The following is a 20675-nucleotide window of genomic DNA, read 5'->3' as shown; positions in this document are numbered from 1 at the left end:
CCACCAGCCGGTTCGCCTGCTCCACCTTATCCACAAACAACACCACCGCCCCGTGCATTCGGGCGGCCGACTTCACGGACCCATGTCCGATTTTCTCCCCCACAGCGAGGGCCACCTCCTCCACGGTATACAGAGACCCGGTCCTCACCTTAACGCCATGCCTCCGCATAACCGGGAGAGGTCCCCGCTCCCACCACCAAACACCATGGCGTCAGACGCCAACCAGCCAGACAAACCTGGCTGATTCCACCCGACACAAACCTCAAACCCCCAACAAAACCCACAAAAAACACCACCAACAACTAACCAACCCAATAAACCAACAACTAACCGTACACTATAGGCCGAAACCTCGCAAAAGTTTGAAAAATTCTCAGAACGAGAACGCTCTCAGCTCCACGCGCTCCACTCACAGAGAGAGAGAGAAGAGAGAGAGAGATGAGAGAGGAGAGAGAGAGAGAGAGAGAGAGAGAGAGGAGAGAGAGAGAGAGAGAGTTGATTATTTTGCTTTAGAAAACGTACTTGTCTTCAGCAGAACGGGGCTTTGCCCCCTGAACCAGAGAGCCACTCATCAGTTGTGGTTCATCGGTGAAAAGGGGAGACTGCGTCTTCAACAACAGGGCCGTCTGTGACACCAAAAAGAAGAACGTTGAGAAGGACGTTGGCTTTTATTTCCAAATCTGATCAAAAGCACCCGGCGGATCCCGACCTGGTGGTGTAGGAGGACCAGCTGCACCAGCTGAGGCATTAAGGCATCAGCAAGCGTGAGCGTCTGCAGGTTGGGGTGCATCAAAGTGGTGAGCAACACCGGCAGCAGGTGCCCAAGCATGGTGGCCTTGGTACCTGCTCCAAGCCTCTCAGCCTGAACAATGACAGAACAAACACAGTAGAAACAGCACAGAAACAGAAGCTTGTTACTCATACTCAATGAGGGCGGTGGTGACCTGCTGAAGGGTCTCCAGCACTTCGTCACATCCCACGAGGACCTTAGTTGCTAGGGAGAGGATACAGCTCTGCAGCTCCTGGCAACACACAACGCATAGGCCCACACTTACGTAACCACTGCCTAAATGTCCACGCGTGGCATTTTAAACTGCATTTATTCAGGGCAAGAAAAGAACCGGACTCATCATTACAGACTCGACACCATGTGTGTGAAGAGGTAGGCGTATTTAAAGGGGATGTTTACCTGTACCTTTAATGTTTCCCCCTGGAGGGAGCTGTCACTGTCGTCACCCTCGTCCGATCGGATAAGAATTGTGTTGCTAAGGAGGTGGTTCTGAACAGCCATGAGGTAACGGAGACTCGGCGAGACCACCTACAGACAAGCAGAACCATATCCGGGGTGATCTCAGTAAAGCAGGTCCAGTTTGGCTCTGCTGAGCTGCGACTCGTACCGGCACCGTGGAGAGCAGTTTCTGGAAATCGTCCCGGGCAACCGTCTGACATTTAGTCACCAGCAGACACGATTCCCGGACTACAGTTGAGGATGCAGTGCAGCAGGTCGTCGGCCAGTCTGAGCGGGAGAGAAGACGCGTGGCTCATGTGCTGGTTAAAACCTTCCTCTTTGAAAAAGCTGATTGTTGCTAATTCTGTAGTTCCAGTTATTATCATAGACAGACAGATTATCGTATTTAGGGGGTCGTCTAATCATTAGGTCACATCTTAGCTATGCTGCTATAGGCCGAGGCTGCCGGGGGCCAGAACCATGATCACCTGACAGGCCTCTGTCACCCCACTGGGTCGGGTGTTTCCTCTCCTCTCCTCTCCTCCTTTCCCTCCCCTCCCCTCCCTTCCCTCATCTCTCCTCTCCCTCTTCCCTCCCCCCCCCTCCCCTCCCCTCCCCTCTTCTCCCCTCCCCCTCTCCCCTCCCCTCCCCTCGTCCCTCCCCTCCCTAAAATAGAATAAATTAAAAATAGAATATAATATATAAAATATAAAACTCTGAAAATGTAAATAAATGAATAGATGGATGAATGAACTGAATGAATGGATGTCCCAGTATTATGTTATTGCAGTGTTGTTCCAGTCCTTCTGTTGGCCCTCCTCCCCCCCAGTGAGGAGTTGAACAGCCTGATGGCTCGGGGGATGAATGAGTTCCCCAGTCTGTTGGTCCTGAACTTGGGGAGGCGCAGCCTCTGGCTGATCAGGCTTCTCTGGCTGTGGATGACAGTGTGCAGAGGGTGGCGGACATTGTCCATGATGCTCCGCAGCTTGTCAATAGTTCTCCTCTCTGCCACTGTCGCCAGAGGTTTCAGCTTCATCCCCACCACCGAGCTGGCCCGCCTGATCAGCTTCTCCAGCCTGGAGAGGTCTGCTTTTGTCACACTCCCCCCCCAGCACACCACAGCGTAGGACAGGACGCTGGCGACCACAGACTGGTAGAACATCCAGAGGAGTTTCCTGCAGATGTTGAAGGATCTGAGTCTCCTCAGGAAGTACATCCTGCTCGGTCTTCTTGTACAGCTGCCTCGTGTTGCTTGTCCAGTCCAGCCTATTGTCCAGCCACAGCCCAAGATATTTGTAGGTCTGCACGCCCTCCACCTCCTCCGTTCCTATCTGAACTGGCCTAGGTCTCGGTCGGTCCCTCCCAAAGTCAATGACCAGTTCTTTAGTTTTGGAGGTGTTGAGCTGCAGGCCGTTGTTGTGGCACCAGGCCACAAAGTCCCTCACCAGGCACCGGTACTCCTCCTCTTCGTCGTCTCTGATACATCCAACGATGGCTGTGTCATCTGCGAACTTCTGGATATGACACATGTCGGAGTTGTAACAGAAGTCCGAGGTGTACAGAGTGAAGAGGATGGGGGACAGCACAGTCCCCTGTGGAGCCCCGATGCTGCTGACCACAGTGTCGGACGTGATGTCCTTCATCCTGACGAACTGCGGCCTGTCGGTGAGGTAGCTGGAGATCCAAGCAACCGGGCAGGGGTCCACTCGCATCTGTAGAAGCTTGTCCTGTAGGACAAGGGGCTGGATCGTGTTGAAGGCACTCGAGAAATCCAAAAAGAGGATTCTCGCTGTGCCACTCCCCTTGTCCAGATGCGAGTGGACTCGGTGTGCAGCAGGTAGATGATGGCGTCCTCTACACCGACCTTGTCCCGGTAGGCGAACTGTAAGGAGTCCTCAGCGTGCTGCACCTGGGGCCTGAGGAGGTTGAGGAAGAGCCGCTCCAGAGTCTTCATCAGATGTGAGGTGAGTGCACCGGCCGGAAGTCGTTCAGCTCACTCGGTCTGTTCTTCTTGGGGACTGGAATGACGCAGGACGTCTTCCATAAGGTGGGCACTTTCCCCAGCTCCAGGCTGAGGTTGAAGACCCGTTGTAGCGGCTCCCCGAGTCTTGAGGAGCCGGGGACAGACTCAGAATGCAGAATGTAAACTGTATAAAAGTTACCTTTCCAGAAACAGTTGCAGTCTCATTATGGGCTGTAACTGGAGGAGCTCCAGCTTATGTCATTAGAATCTACATGATTCAGTTTATTCATGCTTTTAGTGCTCTTTTGACTGAATTTTACCAGGTAAAAATGTACCTTTTCTGCCCCCAATAAAAGAGTTCCTCTGTGTTCTAAGAGTTTAAAGAAATGCATTTAAAAAAACTTAACAGGAGGCCAGATTTCCTACAAAAGCCTGGTTTGACCAGCAAGTCTGGCTCATTTACAGTTATTGATGAGCTCTTTTTCTGTGATATCTGTCATTTAAGTCCTAAAAAGCTATTTAAGGGTCGTTTTCCTTCCACTTCTCAATCACCGACGTGTCCAACTTCACAGGACCTGCCCAAAGGTTCCAGTTTCTGTCATCCTCGCAAAAACGGACTAAAAGGACGCTTCTCCGGGTCATCCAGCTCACGGTGTCCAGGCAGCTCACTTTCTCTGTCGGGTAGACGATCTTCCCACAGCGGGCGCACTGAGGGTTCATCCTCGGAACCTCCTCCGCGGTCTCCTCCGCTTCTTTAAAACAGATATAGTTGACCTAGACCAGTTCAGCCAAACGCCACAAGTTCCAGCAAACGTTTGACAACCAGCAGCGACGACAAAATGTAGAGATACAAGTCAGTAGGAGACAGACGGAGCCTCTGTGGACGCCACGAAGGAGCCGCGTCCGGGCTGGAGACTCGCTGATGCTGCGCTGACAACCACCGTCAGTGACAAGCTAGCGAGAGTGAGCTCACGAGACCGGAAACTAGCGACAGGAACCGGAAGTAAACAAAGGAGCAGACAACTTTGCGTTCAAGTTTCAAATATGCAAATAAAGAGTAAAATAAAAAATACATTAAAGGATATATGAACATGTGACTTAATAACATATGAAAGAGGATATATGAACATGTGACTTAGTAACATATGAAAGAGGATATTTGAACCTATGACTTAATAACATATGAAGAGGATATATGAACATGTGACTTAATAACATATGAAAGAGGATATATGAACATGTGACTTAATAACATATGAAAGAGGATATATGAACCTATGACTTAATAACATATGAAAGAGGATATATGAACACGTGACTTAATAACATATGAAAGAGGATATATGAACACATGACTTAATAACATATGAAAGAGGATATATGAACATGGGACTTAGTAACATATGAAAGAGGATATATGAACCTATGACTTAATAACATATGAAAGAGGATATATGAACATGTGACTTAATAACATATGAAAGAGGATATATGAACATGTGACTTAATAATATGAAAGAGGATATATGAACATGTGACTTAATAACATATGAAAGAGGATATATGAACATGTGACTTAATAACATATGAAAGAGGATATATGAACCTATGACTTAATAACACATGAAAGAGGATATATGAACCTATGACTTAACAACATATGAAAGAGGATATATGAACATGTGACTTAATAACATATGAAGAGGATATATGAACATGTACTTCATAACATATGAAAGAGGATATATGAACATGTGACTTCATAACATATGAAAGAGGATATATGAACATGTGGTTTTCCCACTATAACACACAGACATACAACATCAGTATCAGTGTTCCAAATCCTGTTTTCTTTTTCTGCCAGCTCTTCCTCCAGCGATTACCCCTCATCTTGCGCATGTCCCGCCCTGCTGAGGCAGAGCCGTACTGGGATGGAGCGTTACCGCGGCGATCCAGCTCAGTGGGCTCCATTGCCTCGGCTGAGGAGTACGACAGTGTGAAGTCCCGCAGTGAGCTGATGTTTGAGAAACAGTCTGGGAGACACGGACTGGTGACCCGAGTCACACACGCTGCCAGGACGTTTCCAGAAACATTTAAACACATGAGATATAGAAGCATCAGTAGCTTCATTTGAGTTCTGAGCTTTGGTGTCTGTGTGGAGCTGTGAAACCACAAGAAGAGGGAGGAGCCATCAGCTGTACGCAGAGATCAAGCCGGCTGTTGATGGAGCCACTACATCATTAAACACATGCGCAACAAGAACGACCACAATGAGCTCAGAGGGTTCAAACAGAGTCCTCAACCCAAAGTCTGATTTAAAAAGATCAAAAGTGGCGTAAATGTCTGGTCCTGACAGGAGAAGGATAACTGGAGCGGCATCGCTCGTACAGTAGACCGACTCTGCCTCTTCCTGGTTACCCCGGTGATGACCTTTGGCACCGTAATCATCTTTCTGAGGGGAATCTGTAACCAACCTCCTCATCTGCCCTTCAAAGGAGCCCCGCATGACTCCAGAGAGGAGAACCCACGCCTGCTGTGATGCACACACACAGCCAGGGCTTTTTCCATCGCCATCGTTTCTCTGGGGGAAATGTTGCATTTCTTTATCTTAATAACAACAAATCTTTAGTTTGTTCTATAGGAGCTCCATATGTTTAGTGTCAAAGACTTCTTAGATTGTGTTCATTGCTGGCACATAAAGAAAAATGCTTTGATTTTACTAAAGTGACACAAACCCATCTCAACACTGTTTTTTATATCCTCTATATTATTGTGCGTAGTCTGTGTAACTGTTGTGCTTTATTTCTGCTGGCTTCTTTAATGGGATGTAAACCAGCCTGACATAATACCAGTTGGGTACTTTATTTGATGTTGCCAAAGGTTTAAAAACAGCCTGACAGAATAAGAAATTGTGACAATTTAGAGGATGAATTATACCTGGTGGTATCTGATCTTGAATGGCAAATTTTAGAGTATTTTATAGGAAGTGAAATAATGTTTGGACCTCTTATCAGGCAAAGAGAAAGTTGTTAAGAACTGCTCTAAAAACACCACCTCAGGGGGACTATATCCAAATCTCTCCGTTTACTGATGGGACGTTGAAACGTCAATACGCGGATTCATACATTTAGAACTGGACGTTGCACCAGAACTGGAAGCGCGGACTGATACATTTTTAACAGCGGTCCTGCTTCAGCCCTCCGGGGTTTAATAACAAAATACAAAAAATACGAAAATTTTAATTTTGGAAACATTGTTGTCGGTTGTTCGACTTGCCGGCTTTTGCAAAATTGCTAAATACGCGCTAGCATGCATGTTTTAAGCTATCGTAGCGGTATGTTTTACCATGCCCGCGCCCTATAATCAGGAGCGCCTGATGTATGTGTTAAATACAGAAACAGCACCGTAACTGAGGCTGCACCTTTTAATACGGTGCGCCCTTTGGTCGCGAACATACGGTATATAGAACATAGGGCACGTTTGTGCGTGATATCACTCCGCGTCTGCGCAACCACCACAACCTCCTATCTTTAGTATTGCTGCGCCAACTGGTGGTCTTTTGGGTTGAGGATAACGGTGATCTATATGTAGCTATATGTAGCTATAGCGTCATTGGCCTCCACTCCAGCCACTCCTGGTAGTTCCTCAAAAACACTGAGTTTCTAGTGGATGCACAATCTGTGGAAGCCAACATAGAAACTTCTGAAGAGCCAAAGTTCTTGCAACAAAAATATAGTCCCCAATTAGGTTGTTTTGTTATCACACGACCCCGTCCCCATTATCTTAAGAGAATATAAAAGAATGAGTGGAGACAGAAGAGAGAATGAGACGTTTTTGGCGCGTGTCGCTCTTGATTTTGTGTTTATTTTTGCAGTAAACTTAAAGGAGGCCTTTTCCTTTATGTTTGATTCCATTTAAGCTGATATTCCATTCTTGACATCTTTAAATTTACAGTATTCATGGGAATTTTATTTGGTCATTTTGCTTCTTTTTATTTCCTATTTCCCACATTTATTCATAGTTTTTATTAGATTGCAATAAATCCTATAACATTGAACAGACTGACTAAAGTCAAATGAGCTGCGGTTCCCACCGATAGCCGTCATTCTGATGGGTTTTTGCTGGCTGCAGCTGAAATATTCCAATGCTCCATGTCACAGAGACAGTAAATACTAAACCCTAAAGATTCTGAAGGCATGATGTAAAATAGTAACGTATAATACAGACATTTGAAGAGACAATTAAGAGAATGTTTCCATGCTTCTAAGAGTGGCCGAGGAGCCATTTAGAACTTTATAAAGAGCATTGTGTGATACCAGGAACTAATTTAACTTCAAGGCGAAGCTGCTTCTGCTTTGTCGACCATCGACTGATCTCCTGAAAGTCCACCAGCGCTTTTTAAAAACTGAATTTTTCATCTATGGAGGGAGTAGACGGCAGATGTTTCCACAGATGCTCTTCACCAGTGGTCAGTGAGTGATGCAGCAGATGAGCGGGAGGTGACTGGCTTCAACCAGAAATGACTCAATGTCTCCAGCCCATAGTGTGGATTCTCTACGAGATCAGACAGCAGCTTCACTCCTGAATCCTGCAGCTGGTTCTGACTCAGGTCCAGTTCTCTGAGATGGGAGGGATTGGACCTCAGCGCCGAGGCCAGAGAGCCACAGCTGATCTCTGATAACCTGCAGCACCTTAATCTAAATAAAGAAGGGAAACTTTTATAAGGTTATAAGTGAAACCAGTATTAATCTGAAAGGTTAATCAAAGGCATGATCTGTAAATATTTAATTTAGTTACAGGTTAAAAAATGATAGTAATATGTAATGACCACAATTCCAACCTCTCAGGTTTGCACTGTTCCAGAGGAGAATATATATTGTTCTGGCCCTCACTCTTCCCAGGTTCTCCCACCTCTTTCCCTCCCATCTCATCATGGAGATCCATCTCACCTGTGGCTCATCTTTAAAGGCACAACCTGTCTTAGATGACTTCCTGTCTCCCTCACCATCTCCCTCCTCGTTGGCTGGTGTCTACCAGGCACCCTCACCTAGTTTTGTCTAATTTTGGTTACCATCTGTCGGCTTTTTCATTGTCCTTAAATCAATTTATCATGAATAAGTGGTCCCCGTGTGGCCCCCCTCCTGAAGGAACTGGGCACAACACACACACTCAGAAAGTGTGAGGACCCTCGGATGGAATAATGGACATTTTTGAGAATGGTGTTTACCTCAGAGTTTCCAGTCGGCAGTTTGGATCCTGGAGAAAACCACAGAGCAGCTTCACTCCTGAATCCTGCAGCTGGTTTCCACTCAGGTCCAGTTCTCTGAGATGGGAGGGATTGGACCTCAGCGCCGAGGCCAGAGAGCCACAGCTGATCTCTGATAACCTGCAGTAGTCTAATCTGAAAAATGCAGGATGAGGTTATACGGTGCAGGTCTGCATGTTATCTGCGTCAGTACTAAACCTACGTTAGTTCTTAGTTGGGTCAGACCTGAATTCACGATATTCCAAGGAATTTTTTAATGTGGTGCATCACAGCAGTGTTGAGAACAGCCTCACTTCACCATCTTAGCAGCTGGTATATAGGTAGAAAAATGAAGACTGACCTGAGCCTCTCCAGTTTACAGTTTGGACTCTCCAGTCCAGAACAGAGCCGCTTCACTCCTGAATCCTGCAACGTGTTGAGGCTCAGGTCCAGAACCCTCAGATGGGAGAGGTTGGACTTCAGAGCTGAGGCCACAGAATCACAGCTGGTCTCTGATAAACTGCAGTCCCTTAGTCTAAAATAACAATTATTTTGAGAGAAGACAAATAAAAATCAACATGTACCAGAGCAAAACACAGCTTACAAGCAACAAACCTCTGGTCCTGCACCGGCTTATCTGCCGTATGTTCCTATTTTGGGTTCTTTCAGGGCGGTTGGACAAGATCTACACCGTATGTAAAGTGTGTGTAGGTCAAAATACCTTCCAAGTTTGTGAGACCACATTTCTCAATAGCACTCAACTCTTGTCAGGAGTTGGGACAAAGCGACCCACTCCTGATAGCTTGTGGGCGATGCTGCAGCGACCCTGCAATCCCTACACTCTCTGGTGAAACCAAATCAAAGGTTTTAGACACTGCTGGATGCTGGAAGGGTGGCTATAGTCTGGACGCATCGTTCCCCTGACTGCACATTTCTCCAACAATGATTGGCAGCTGGTGTCACTTGTTCTCCAGATGAGAGAAGGAAAGAGAGCCCCCCCACAGTGTGTTTGATTGCCCCACTGCAAGCTCAATGCTGCCAGAAAACATTGCAGGAGCATCAATTCCCCTCAGGGCATCAACAAGGAGCTCAGGAAAAGGTGCAGCTGCCACCTACTAGAGACAAGCACACTGAGCTGAGATTCAAAGCCCTCTCCTCCCAAGAGAAGAGCTTGTTTGTTGGAGGCTCTTCTGGGCGATACCTGGTGCCACAGCTCCAGCTCAGCCCGTCTCTGGAGCTGAGGTGGAGCTTAGCAAGTTTCATGGTTCTCCACCACTTCCTCTCGCTGAGGACCTTCTCAGCTGGTGGTTTCTGCTCCACCTTCCAAGTTGAGCAGGTGATACTTCTGCATTCCTGCCACCAGTGTCTCTGCAGAAAGAGTCTTCTCTACTGTTTTATATTAGATTGTAGAAAATTAGGATTTTTGGTTGATGTCTTAGATGTTGTTGACTAAGAGCAGGTTTTTTTTTAATAACATAGAAAGATTCGATGAGAAGAGCAAATGTATTATTTTATGAGCTACTTCCACTACTATTATATACACATACTTCCATATTGTCTTAGATTGCAAGCTGCATTTATTGCATCGTTCATAGAAAGTCATATTTGTGAGGAGAAAAACTCAAATAAGGTCATTTTCTTTAATGACCATTACAACAGAAGGAGGCGATGAACAAACAGATTTATCTAAAAATGTGTGAAAACTTATGGATGGAAACCTTTTTAAAATGGTTGCATTGTGTAGAATCGGTGTAGAATCAACTTGTTGACTTCTGATTTGGACTCCAATGGAAGTGAGGTGCAACAATTGTGGATGCTGAAAGCTTCAGATCTTCATGAAGGTTTCTGTGGTTGGACTGACCTGCTGCCCCTTTAAGAGGGAGGCAGGTTTGGGCTTCTGGCTGGAATGAAGCCACCTAAGATGAGAATGACTGCAGGCTTTCGGTACCAAGGTTTAACAGGGTGCTCACTTCACACTTGGGCTTTTCTCTTTTTGGGATGGCTTTTCTCAGTAGAGAAGGGGCATGGCACACTGCAGCAGCTTTCTTTTTGGGTTTTTAGTTTTCCTTCTGATCTTTAAAAGACAGGAAGAACCATTTTTGATTGGTCTGAATGTTTGGGCGGTTTTGTGGCCAGCCTAAAATAAAACAAGACAAATCTACAACTGATACTTCCTTTCTAGTCATTGATGACCATCCTCACATGGGACAGATTTCCACAACCAATTTAATACTGCAAATCTGTCCTGTGTGGTCTTTTTTCTGAGAACTGTAACACTACGTTTATAACAAAGATCAAACATGGAAACATTTATTGTCTAACTAGTTACACCTGGGAAAGTACTGGATCATCTCTGACTGACCTGAGAGTCTCCAGCTCACAGAGAGGATCCTGGAGAGCACCACAGAGCAGCTTCACTGCTGGATCCTTCAGCTGGTTAAAACTCAGGTCCAGAACCCTCAGATGGGAGGGATTGGACCTCAGCGCCGAGGCCAGAGAGTCACAGCTGATCTCTGATAAACTGCATTTAATCAGCCTGGAAAAGGAATAAATGGGCAAATAAAAACACATTTCTAAATCTGAAAATGAAGAGAAAAGCAGAAAATGTAAAGAAATTTAGAAAAGACCAACAGAGGCCTCCTGACCTGAGCGTCTCCAGTCTGCAGTTTGGATGCATCATTGCAGAAGACAGTAACTTTACTCCGGCATCTGTCAGGTCTTGGTTCCAGCTTAAGCTCAGCTCCCGTAGATGAGAAGGGTTTGACGTCATTGCTGAGGCCACAACTTCCCAATGACTCGTTGAAAGAAAACTACCAGACAGTCTGTTGTGTATGAAACAAAAATAGTGAGTCAAACTTTGGGATTTCTCATCAACTTATCTGAGAATCTACCTCAACACAAATGTAGCTCATTTCCTGGAAAAGCTAAATTCAACACCGTAGAGCAACAGTTTGAACGACCATCAGATCTGAAATGCAACTGAATTATTCTCAACATTTGTCTTATTTTAGAACAGCTCATAATTACTCAATATTTAAAATGATTACAGCAAATGGTTTAAAGAAACGTGCATCTTTTTATCTGTCTATCGGCTCTTTGGATATTTTGCATTTCATCCAATTTGTACGATGGTGCGTCAAGTCTTAATTCAGCGATCCGATCGATGACATCAGAGTCTCTGGTTGCATCGATTGCCCTCAGCTTCTGTTATATCTGCCTGTTTCCCTTCAAATCATTTTCACTGCACCTTTTGTTGCTAGTGATGAAGTTGCCACCTAACGGGTGTGGAAAGGCTCAAACAACTTTGTGGGTCACATAAAGGCTCCAAACGGAACCGCCACAAAGACCTAAAACACCCATTTAAACCAACGAGGCCGGCTGCTGTTTTTACGTTGAACAAATGAAGCAAAATAGTCACGTGTCATTAGTTAAAATGTGTTTTTCTGTCGTTTGAATACGATGTATACAAACAAACAAAAGTTATTTAATGACATGACAGTAATTTCATGATAGTCAGTTAACTTGTGGCTCCTATTATTCCTGCCTTATGTTGGTTTGTCTGGATTGACCTTTGAACTTATATCCAGCCAGTGTTGAACATTTCTGGATGAATTGTTGTTGTTTTTAATTTATGGACGCTGCAATGGAGATAAAGAATTGAAGGAATGACCACTGGAGGGGGTATTGCTACCTGACATGATCCACTCGCTTGATTTAAACGCCGATGTCCGGCCCCAAAAATCTTTACTTACACGGCCTTCCTGCAGTTCCTCACAGCTGGAATCAGGCGACGTCGTCCCTCCACTGAGGTGTTGTACTGCTGCAGGTTCAGCTCATCCAGAACCTCCTCTGACATCTGCAGCAGCAGGTAGGCCAGAGCTGAACAGTGGATCTCTGACAGTCTCCTCTCTGATTTCTTCCCTGACTTCAGGAACTCTTGGATCTCCTGATGGACTGACTGATCCTTCATCTCCATCAGACAGTGGAAGATGTTGATGCTTCTGTCTGGGGAGATTTCATCACTGTTCACCTCCTTCAGGTTGTTGAGGACCTTCTGGATGGTTTCTGGGTGGCTGTTCCTCTGATCCAACAGTCCACCCAAGATCCTCTGATTGGACTCCAGAGAGAGACCATGAAGGAAGCGAACAAACAAGTCCAGGTGGCCATTTTCACTTTTGAGAGATTTCATTAGTGCTCTCCTGAGGAAGTCATCAAGAGATTGTGATTGTTTAGAATATTTTAGGAACTGATTTATAACCACTGTGTCTTTCCTGGTGTAACGGTGGAACATGTAGACGGCAGCCAGAAACTCCTGAATGCTCAGATGAACAAAGCAGTAGACTGATTTCTGGAAGATCACACTCTCTCTCTTGAAGATCTCTGTACAAACTCCTGAGTACACCGACACCTCGGAGACGTCCAGTCCACATCGCTCCAGGTCTTCTGAGTAGAACATGATGTTTCCTTTCTCCAGATGTTCAAACGCCAGCCGACCCAACTTCAGAAGGAGTTCTTTATCAGCCTCAGTCAGTTCCTCTGGTCTCTGCTTTCCTCCATACTTCTGCTTCTTCCTCTTTATCTGAACCATCAGGAAGTGTGAGTAGAGGTCAGTCAGGGTTTGGGGCAGCTCTCCTCTCTGGTCTCTGGTCATCATGTCCTCCAGAACTATAGCAGTGATCCAGCAGAAAACTGGGATCAGACACATGATGTGGAGGCTCCTGGAGGCCTTGATGTGTGAGATGATTCTCTTGGACAGATCTTCATCACTGAACCTCCTCCTGAAGTACTCCTCCTTCTGGGAGTCAGTGAAGCCTCGTACTTCTGTGATCCTGTCAACACACGAGGGAGGAATCTGATGGGCTGCTGCAGGTCTGGAGGTGATCCAGATGAGAGCTGAGGGAAGCAGGTTCCCCTGGATGAGGTTCACCAGGAGCACGCCAACGGACGATACTTGTGTGACATCAGAGATGAGCTGATGCTTGTTGAAACCCAGTGAAAATCTGCTTTCATCCAGGCCATCAAAGATGAACAGAAGTTTCCAGACAGTCAGATCTTCTGCTCTGATCTTCTGTAATGTTGGATGGAAAACATGAAGCAGTGAGAGAAGACTGTGCTGCTCATCTCTGATCAAGTTCAGCTCCCTGCATGAGAGCGGAAGCACCAGACTGATGTCTTGGTTCTCCAAACCTTCTGCCCAGTCCAGACTGAACTTCTGCACTGAGAAGGTTTTCCAACGCCGCCGGCGACACCGTTGGTCAGAACCACTCTGATGTGTCTCTGTTGCTCAGATAAGACTTTGAAGATGTCCTGGCACTTGATTGGAGTGTCCTGGATGTTCTTCTTGGAGGTTCTCTCAAGCTGTCTCACCTCATGTTGTGTGTCCACCTCCTCACTTTGTCCCTCAGTGATGTAGAGCTCAGTGTAGATCTTGTTCAGCAGGGTTCCACTTCCTGCTTCATAGTTCCTTCAGTCACATGTTCACATCTTCTCTTCAGACTCATCTTATGACCTTCTATCACCTCCTGCAGATCACTTCCTGAACATAAGTAAACCAATGATTTCCATCTAAATAAATCATCAACACAACTACAAATTCATGACATCACAAATTAAATCTCATATTGAACAGTTTTTACTTTGTTTTGGGCTTCATCAGCATCTCCAGATCTGCTTCCAGATTGTGAACAAGAGGACTCTCCTGGTGGAGCTGCCTGGTCCCAGTTTGATAGGATGTGCTCCCCCCTCTCACTATGAAACACATCTCTATTAGTCCTTTGATTTATAGGATGAAAGAACCTGATCAAGACTCAATATTGTTCCAGCATTTATGTCTGAATTCATCTTTCAGTTTAAAACCTGATTCTTGTTTCTAATCAACAATATTCACATTAAGTCTGTAACTATATGACTGTCTGAGGTTTAAGTGTTAAACATCTCCAATAATAAACTCACAACCTGCTGCTGTTAATGTGACTAACAGCTGCCACACAAACACATCATCACGCTTTAGTTTTCTTACATTTTATCTGAACTTCTGAAGTCTATTCTCCATTTTGGACCGGTCACTCTTCAGGGACACACAGCTGGGCACTGTGGACTCTGCTCTGTCCTCGTCCATCCTGAGGAAACATCAGAAATAGTGATGAGACTGTGATGAAGGTAAATAATCTGTAGAGGTTGTAGTTAAATAATCCCAATTCACTGCATTTTTATCAAACAGGAACATTTCTAATCCATTCTGGATAACAACTGAATCAATAAATCAATGATGTCTCTGTATAATTTTCATGTTTTCAGAGTTTAAGCTGCTTTTTTTAACTGTTCCCTGCAGTGAGAAAAGAAACTGCACCTTTTCCAGCCCCTCATCCTGCAGCACTGAATGTGCTCTAAAGTTCTTTCCAGAGCAAACGTCTCTGCACTTGCAGCAACATGTTGTAGTCATGGATCCGTGAGGAGAACCGGATACAGGAAACGCCCCCACTTTGATCCCAAAACCAACTGGTGGCCAACGGTGGTCCGGCAACGACGGGGACGCTGGTCCATCGGGCCCACAACACTGGTTTTCCACAGGCCAACATGGTGAAAGGACTGTCTTCAGCTCAGCCACTAAATTATTGGTGCTGCTACATAAACATACTAGTCAGGACTTTTTAACTTCCCTCCTTTGTTCCCCTCTTCAATTATTTCTATAATCCAAGTCCTCAAAGATCACTGCTCTATTTAAAATAGATGAAAGAAATGACACCCACTCCTGCATTTCTTTCACAGTGGTTCCACAACATAGAACAATAAACCACTGTGAGAAAACGTGCAACATGAACCCAAAATCCTGTTGGTGTCCTGTGATCCTGTGTGGATATTTTGCATTTCATCATCCAATTTGTACGATGGTGCGTCAAGTCTTAATTCAGCGATCCGATCGATGACATCAGAGTCTCTGGTTGCATCGATTGCCCTCAGCTTCTGTTATATCTGCCTGTTTCCCTTCAAATCATTTTCACTGCACCTTTTGTTGCTAGTGATGAAGTTGCCACCTAACGGGTGTGGAAAGGCTCAAACAACTTTGTGGGTCACATAAAGGCTCCAAACGGAACCGCCACAAAGACCTAAAACACCCATTTAAACCAACGAGGCCGGCTGTTTTTACGTTGAACAAATGAAGCAAAATAGTCACGAGTCATTAGTTAAAATGTGTTTTTCTGTCGTTTGAATACGATGTATACAAACAAACAAAAGTTATTAATGACATGACAGTAATTTCATGATAGTCAGTTAACTTGTGGCTCCTATTATTCCTGCCTTATGTTGGTTTGTCTGGATTGACCTTTGAACTTATATCCAGCCAGTGTTGAACATTTCTGATGAATTGTTGTTGTTTTTAATTTATGGACGCTGCAAGTGGAGAAAAGAATTGAAGGAATGACCACTGGAGGGGGTATTGCTACCTGACATGATCCACTCGCTTGATTTAAACGCCGATGTCCGGCCCCAAAAATTTACTTACACGGCCTTCCTGCAGTTCCTCACAGCTGGAATCAGGCGACATGTCCCTCCACTGAGGGTTTGTACTGCCACAGGTTCAGCTCATCCAGAACCTCCTCTGACATCTGCAGCAGGTAGGCCAGAGCTGAACAGTGGATCTCTGACAGTCTCCTCTCTGATTTCTTCCCTGACTTCAGGAACTCTTGGATCTCCTGATGGACTGACTGATCCTTCATCTCCATCAGACAGTGGAAGATGTTGATGCTTCTGTCTGGGGAGATTTTATCACTGTTCTCCGCTTCAGGTTGTTGAGGACCCTCTGGATGGTTTCTGGGTGGATGTCCTCTGATCCAACAGTCACCCAAGATCCTCTGATTGGACTCCAGAGAGAGACCATGAAGGAAGCGAACAAACAAGTCCAGGTGGCCATTTTCACTTTTGAGAGATTCATTAGTGTCCTGAGGAAGTCCACCAAGAGAGTGATTGGTTTAGAATATTTTAGGAACTGATTTATAACCACTGTGTTTTCCTGGTGTAACGGTTGGAACATGTAGACGGCAGCCAGAAACTCCTGAATGCTCAGATGAACAAAGCAGTAGACTGATTTCTGGAAGATCACACTCTCTCTCTTGAAGATCTCTGTACAAACTCCTGAGTACACCGACACCTCGGAGACGTCCAGTCCACATCGCTCCAGGTCTTCTGAGTAGAACATGATGTTTCCTTTCTCCAGATGTTCAAACGCCAGCCGACCCAACTTCAGAAGGAGTTCTTTATCAGCCTCAGTCAGTTCCTCTGGTCTCTGCTTTCCTCCATACTTCTGCTTCTTCCTCTTTATCTGAACCATCAGGAAGTGTGAGTAGAGGTCAGTCAGGGTTTGGGGCAGCTCTCCTCTCTGGTCTCTGGCCATCATGTCCTCCAGAACTATAGCAGTGATCCAGCAGAAACACTGGGATCAGACACATGATGTGGAGGCTCCTGGAGGCCTTGATGTGTGAGATGATTCTCTTGGACAGATCTTCATCACTGAACCTCCTCCTGAAGTACTCCTCCTTCTGGGAGTCAGTGAAGCCTCGTACTTCTGTGATCCTGTCAACACACGAGGGAGGAATCTGATGGGCTGCTGCAGGTCTGGAGGTGATCCAGATGAGAGCTGAGGGAAGCAGGTTCCCCTGGATGAGGTTCACCAGGAGCACGCCAACGGACGATACTTGTGTGACATCAGAGATGAGCTGATGCTTGTTGAAACCCAGTGAAAATCTGCTTTCATCCAGGCCATCAAAGATGAACAGAAGTTTCCAGACAGTCAGATCTTCTGCTCTGATCTTCTGTAATGTTGGATGGAAAACATGAAGCAGTGAGAGAAGACTGTGCTGCTCATCTCTGATCAAGTTCAGCTCCCTGCATGAGAGCGGAAGCACCAGACTGATGTCTTGGTTCTCCAAACCTTCTGCCCAGTCCAGACTGAACTTCTGCGCTGAGAAGGTTTTTCCAACGCCGGCGACACCGTTGGTCAGAACCACTCTGATGTGTCTCTGTTGCTCAGATAAGACTTTGAAGATGTCCTGGCACTTGATTGGAGTGTCCTGGATTTCTTCTTGGAGGTTATCTCAAGCTGTCTCACCTCATGTTGTGTGTCCACCTCCTCACTTTGTCCCTCAGTGATGTAGAGCTCAGTGTAGATCTTGTTCAGCAGGGTTCCACTTCCTGCTTCATTAGTTCCTTCAGTCACATGTTCACATCTTCTCTTCAGACTCATCTTATGACCTTCTATCACCTCCTGCAGATCACCTCCTGAACATAAGTAAACCAATGATTTCCATCTATAATAAATCATCAACACAACTACAAATTCATGACATCACAAATTAAATCTCATATTGAACAGTTTTACTTTGTTTGGGCTTCATTTCAGCATCTCCAGATCTGCTTCCAGATTGTGAACAAGAGGACTCTCCTGGTGGAGCTGCCTGGTCCCAGTTTGATAGGATGTGCCCCCTCTCACTATGAAACACATCTCTATTAGTCCTTTGATTTATAGGATGAAAGAACCTGATCAAGACTCAATATTGTTCCAGCATTTATGTCTGAATTCATCTTTCAGTTTAAAACCTGATTCTTGTTTCTAATCAACAATATTCACATTAAGTCTGTAACTATATGACTGTCTGAGGTTTAAGTGTTAAACATCTCCAATAATAAACTCACAACCTGCTGCTGTTAATGTGACTAACAGCTGCCACACAAACACATCATCACGCTTTAGTTTTCTTACATTTTATCTGAACTTCTGAAGTCTATTCCTCCATGTTTGGACCGGTCACTCTTCAGGGACACACAGCTGGGCACTGTGGACTCTGCTCTGTCCTCGTCCATCCTGAGGAAACATCAGAAATAGTGATGAGACTGTGATGAAGGTAAATAATCTGTAGAGGTTGTAGTTAAATAATCCCAATTCACTGCATTTTTATCAAACAGGAACATTTCTAATCCATTCTGGATAACAACTGAATCAATAAATCAATGATGTCTCTGTATAATTTTCATGTTTTCAGAGTTTAAGCTGCTTTTTTTAACTGTTCCCTGCAGTGAGAAAAGAACTGGCACCTTTTCCAGCCCCTCATCCTGCAGCACTGAATGTGCTCTAAAGTTCTTTCCAGAGCAAACGTCTCTGCACTTGCAGCAACATGTTGTAGTCATGGATCCGTGAGGAGAACCGGATACAGGAAACGCCCCCACTTTGATCCCAAAACCCAACTGGTGGCCAACGGTGGTCCGGCAACGACGGGGACGCTGGTCCATCGGGCCCACAACACTGGTTTTCCACAGGCCAACATGGTGAAAGGACTGTCTTCAGCTCAGCCACTAAATTATCTGGTGCTACATAAACATACTAGTCAGGACTTTTTAACTTCCCTCCTTTGTTCCCCTCTTCAATTATTTCTATAATCCAAGTCCTCAAAGATCACTGCTCTATTTAAAATAGATGAAAGAAATGACACCCACTCCTGCATTTCTTTCACAGTGGTTCCACAACATAGAACAATAAACCACTGTGAGAAAACGTGCAACATGAACCCAAAATCCTGTTGGTGTCCTGTGATCCTGTGTGTGGATTTAGTTATTTAGTTTGTCTTAAACTGGTCCGGCTGAGAGATGCTAACTTGCCCACGATTAGATGTTGTTTGACAGGTAATATCAAAATATCCAGCTGTAACCTGGACTGTTGAACAACTCTAATAACTCTAAGAGCTTTTCACCTGTCACAAAAAAGTTTTAAAATGTTGTTAATACCTCTTAAGACTCTCTAACAACGTTAACAGCATAATACTCTCTTTACACTCACCTTGTCACTCTTCCTGCTTCGTCTGAACAGAATACTTTCACTTTTACAACCTAATCAACAGCTTTATGGCGTATATATTACTACCATAAAAGCATTCTGGAGGGTTTAAAGTTCAAAGTTCTTTTAGGATCAGTAGCAAATAGCAGAAAAATAAACTAAACTTCACTTAGAAAGACTATAAGAAAGTTAAATAAGACCTATTCATTTATAATGTATAACGATGTTTTGTGCTAAAACTAAATATGAAGTCTAGTTGAATTTTCTTAAGCCAAGAATTCTTCAGCTCTATGCAGCTCTTCAATAGTCACAAAAATGTTTTCAAATCTTGATTTTATCTCCAAACACAACTGTCAATTCTTTTCAATAATGCTCTTCGTTTCCACTCACCTTGTCGGTCTTCAGTCTTCCTGCTCAGTCTGAACGGAATACTTTTACCTTTCCTTTTTCCTCTGTTAATGAACAACTTTATGGCTGTTGATTAATATTCCACTACTATAAAAGCATTCTGGGAGGGTTCAAGATTAAAAGTTGTATTGCTATTTTAATGCCATAAATATGTTTTTGCATTTAAATGAAAACTGACTAACTTAGTTAAATCAATAAATAAGATTTATGATGCTTCAGATTTGAAAGACTTGTAAAAGCAGCATATTTCTGCAGCCCTGGAGTCCAGGAGGAGCAGCAGAGGTCAGAATGTGTCGGAGCGCGTTTAACTATTGTCTGCAGTTCCACGCGTGTCCACCGGGTGGCGGTAAAGCACCACATGATATTTCTCCTTTTTGGAACTTCTTCAGCTGCGTTGAGCTTTAAATCTTCACCTGTCGCTCCCTTTAAGCTCTAAACTTTGCGGTTCTGTGTGTAGTTTGTTGGTTTAAATATTTTTGATGAATTCTGATGATGATGAGTGAAACTGTCAATAGAAAATTCGTCCATTTTTCTACTGCGTCACACATTTTCATTATTTATTGTCATTTTTGGGTCTAAACTGGACCAGTTCTGTGAGCTGTTTTGCTTTTTCTGTGGACCAGATGTTCCAGGCAGGTTCCATCATCGGACACAGACGGAGACAGGTCACGTGACAACAGTCAGCCTTTAGTTCTTTATTACAGGAGGATCTGGTTTATATACAGACACGAATCTGCAAAATACTAAAAAGTATATGAACCCAAAGTACTAAAAAGTCTACATCCACGCACACGCGTGTATTAAGTGTTTATACACACGTGTGCGCGTACGTGCACACTGTATATTCATCTAATAACTGTTAGTTTCTAAAACAGCAAAGTAGAGTCACTGAGGCACGGCTTCACCTCCTTTACACCGAGGTTTCCCTGAGCAGGTGTGATGAACTGTTGCAGGAGGAAAAGCATGGAACATGTTAATAACCGGACACAACAACACTCAGGTT

At 44.7% G+C, this 20675-nt stretch overlaps 1 protein-coding gene and 2 long non-coding RNA genes across 15 annotated transcripts in view; all 3 read right to left on the bottom strand.

Moving 5' to 3' along the window:
* The window catches only part of LOC130525213 (uncharacterized), a 129779-nt gene that overhangs the window by 49437 nt on the left and 59667 nt on the right, over positions 1-20675 (bottom strand). For 6 of the 13 annotated variants that reach the window (XM_057031698.1, XM_057031704.1, XM_057031706.1 and 3 more), the window contains one exon: positions 8422-8595. The exons of 3 other annotated variants lie outside the window; for them this stretch is intronic. In XM_057031698.1, the coding sequence (XP_056887678.1) occupies positions 8422-8595 (174 nt within the window). Of the gene's footprint in view, positions 1-7318; positions 7892-8421; positions 8596-8800; positions 8975-20675 lie in introns of those variants that run through there. 4 more of the 13 variants (XM_057031710.1, XM_057031699.1, XM_057031709.1 and 1 more) reach the window with 4 other exon arrangements.
* Positions 927-1757, bottom strand: LOC130525237 (uncharacterized). The gene is made up of 3 exons (XR_008950431.1): positions 1398-1757; positions 1190-1318; positions 927-1022 (listed from the first exon to the last, which is right to left on the bottom strand). It is a non-coding gene; the product is annotated as an uncharacterized LOC130525237 (long non-coding RNA).
* Positions 14152-19816, bottom strand: LOC130525244 (uncharacterized). Its single transcript, XR_008950439.1, has 3 exons — positions 19655-19816; positions 18197-18298; positions 14152-14187 (listed from the first exon to the last, which is right to left on the bottom strand). It is a non-coding gene; the product is annotated as an uncharacterized LOC130525244 (long non-coding RNA).

Source organism: Takifugu flavidus, chromosome 5, assembly GCF_003711565.1.
Source record: "Takifugu flavidus isolate HTHZ2018 chromosome 5, ASM371156v2, whole genome shotgun sequence".
NCBI lineage: Eukaryota > Metazoa > Chordata > Actinopteri > Tetraodontiformes > Tetraodontidae > Takifugu > Takifugu flavidus.
This window is presented reverse-complemented; position numbering and strand designations above follow the sequence as displayed.